The 2,604-nt window shown below is 33.8% G+C and overlaps 1 protein-coding gene across 1 annotated transcript in view; it reads right to left on the bottom strand.

The window, feature by feature from the left end:
- LOC106875216 (sodium- and chloride-dependent taurine transporter) overlaps positions 1 to 2,604 on the bottom strand; it is a 91,813-nt gene that overhangs the window by 8,211 nt on the left and 80,998 nt on the right. Inside the window, exons 10-11 of the mRNA XM_014923266.2 lie at positions 2,076 to 2,175; positions 362 to 462 (exon numbers count right to left, since the gene is read on the bottom strand). Of these exons, the coding sequence (XP_014778752.1) occupies positions 362 to 462; positions 2,076 to 2,175 (201 nt within the window). The remainder of the gene's footprint in view (positions 1 to 361; positions 463 to 2,075; positions 2,176 to 2,604) is intronic.

The following is a 2,604-nucleotide window of genomic DNA, read 5'->3' as shown; positions in this document are numbered from 1 at the left end:
CGTGACACAGTGTGACAAGGCTGACCCTTTGAATTACAGGCACAACAGAAACAGGAAGTAAGAGTGAGAGAAAGTCGAGGTGAAAGAGTACAGCAGGGTTCGCCACCATCCCCTGCCGGAGCCTCGTGGAGCTTTAGGTGTTTTCGATCAATAAACACTCACAACGAAAACCGCGATCCTATGACCGCGAGTCCGCTGCCCTAACCACTGGGCCAATGCGCCTCTAAACAACAACAACAACAACAACAACAACAACAACAATAATAATAATAATAATAATAATAATAATAATAATTCAACGTACATTTCCAGAAAGTTTTACATTCTTTTGCAACAACTTTTGAAAACAAAATGAACTTACTAAACAAAACGCTGGAGATGTTATCAACCAACTGAATTTCATGAATGGTCCTATTCTGAATCCTATCATCATTTCAATATTGTCATAAAATCGATTAACACCTGAAAAATTAATCAAAATCGGGTAAGTAGCTATTTAGAACTGAGTATATTGAATATATTCTCGAGAGAATGGTTTTCAGTTTTTAGTGTATTAAAGGTAAAATTTTAGTAAGGTTTCATATCAACTTGATTATTACCTGCAGACTACATTCTATCACGGGAGCAAACGAGAGAAGTTCAGTGCAGTCACTCAAAAGGCTAGAAATAGCAGCCAAGTCGCTGTCATATACCACGAATGTCTTAAATAGGAAGGCACTCATTGGATTGTATAATCCCGTATAAAAATTTTAGCCTATCTGTAAAGAAATAGATCTAGTAAGTCTAATCTTGAACATTCACTAATCTTTTTCTGTCATGAACGATTAATACTAAAATTTTTACAGTATTTTGTAAGGTATTGAATTTTAACATAAGTACAATACCTCTAATCAGCTAAGATGAATAGAGTCAACTAAATTGACTAGTGCTTTATTTATGATCTCGGAAAGATGAAAGGCTAAATTGGCCCGGCAGGATTTGAACTCAGTTCATAGTTTTTTTTAAATATTGGATAACACTCTCGTCCAATGAAAACTGGGCTACTAGTTTAGTTCGTCAATATAGTAATCATTCGCCATATCGCGGTTTATTCTTTTCTGCTTTAGGCACAAGGCCCGAAATTTTGAGGGAGGGGAGGCAGTCAATAAGATCGGTCCAAGTATGCAACTGGTACTTAATTTATCGACCCTGAAAGAGTGAAAGGAAAAGTCAACCTCAGCGGAATTTGAACTCAGAACGTAAAGACAGACGAAATACCGCTAAGCGTTCCGCCCGGCGTGCCAGCTCGCTACCTTCCTATCACGGTTTATTATTTAAGCTTATGTCGATTCCTCTGTGGTGTTGTTTTGCATTTATAATAAAATATGTACAAATTATAAAAATAATAAAAACAATGCAGTACAATACTGTTTCTACTTCGCGGATTTTCACCTATCGCGGGGTTTTTGGAACGTAACACCTGCGATAGTCGAGTGATTACTGTGGTTCATTTCTATAGTATGTCGTCGCGTCATTGATTATGGCTTTCAATTAATAAGAACAAAACAAAGAACTACGTATAGAGGAGAGAACGTAATAATATAGACAGTAGCCGTGATTCAGAGCCAAGTTATGCTCTACTTATTTAAGTATAAGTATTCTTCTATGACGACAGAATAACTATTCTTCCTATTTCCATAGAATCTTACATCCGTGAAAGATTGGAGGAGCGAACTAAATATTAAACAAGAATTACATTCAATAAAATACAAGAATTACATTGAATAAAATACACAAAAGAACTCAATTCGTTTTTGGAACGGTGACGTACACATTTTTAGAAAATTGAGAATTCAGAGGAAAATATATAATATTTTGAAGCAGGCTCCTCTATTTTGTGAAAATGTTGCATAAATAGATGCAATAATAATGGTGTTGTGAAATAAATTTGTTTCTTACTGAACGACACCTTGGGCAAGTGTCTTCAATCATACCTTTGAATTGACTAATACATTAAGAGTGGAATTATTATTTTTTTTTATCTCTCAGAATAGGAACTGAGCATCACAAGAGAATTTAGCTTTGACATTACTTACCATAAATCCAAGCTATTGCTATACATTCCAATCCTCCAACAAGAAGGATTATACGACTCGCAGCATAAAAGTCAAATATCTGGAACACATACATCCCTCCCTGAAGGCGAAAATATTAAAGAAAATTTTTTTTAATAATTTGTACGTGTATTAGATAGAACATAAAATATACACATATCAAATAAAACAATAATGATTTTAGAAATGTTCTAGTTTATCTGAAGGAGTTGTGTTGTGGTAGAATCAAGATCTCTATTCCAACTATGCTCATATTGCCACATTCACGCTTGTTATATTTTGTAATAGTATTAGATACTATTATGGCAAAGCCTTTCACCATACACCAACAACTTAGTGATACTAACGAAAAACACTTAATAAAGGGCCAGGGGAACCCAACAAAAACGCGAATATATATATTTTAAATAATTATCAAGACAATCACAATGCAATATAGTTGAATACCTGATATATAATATAATATAATGTAATATATATATATATATATATATATATATATATATATATA

The sequence above is a fragment of the Octopus bimaculoides genome, chromosome 1 (assembly GCF_001194135.2).
Source record: "Octopus bimaculoides isolate UCB-OBI-ISO-001 chromosome 1, ASM119413v2, whole genome shotgun sequence".
NCBI lineage: Eukaryota > Metazoa > Mollusca > Cephalopoda > Octopoda > Octopodidae > Octopus > Octopus bimaculoides.
The sequence above is the reverse complement of the archived record's forward strand: the minus strand, read 5'-3'. Positions and strand labels throughout refer to the sequence as shown.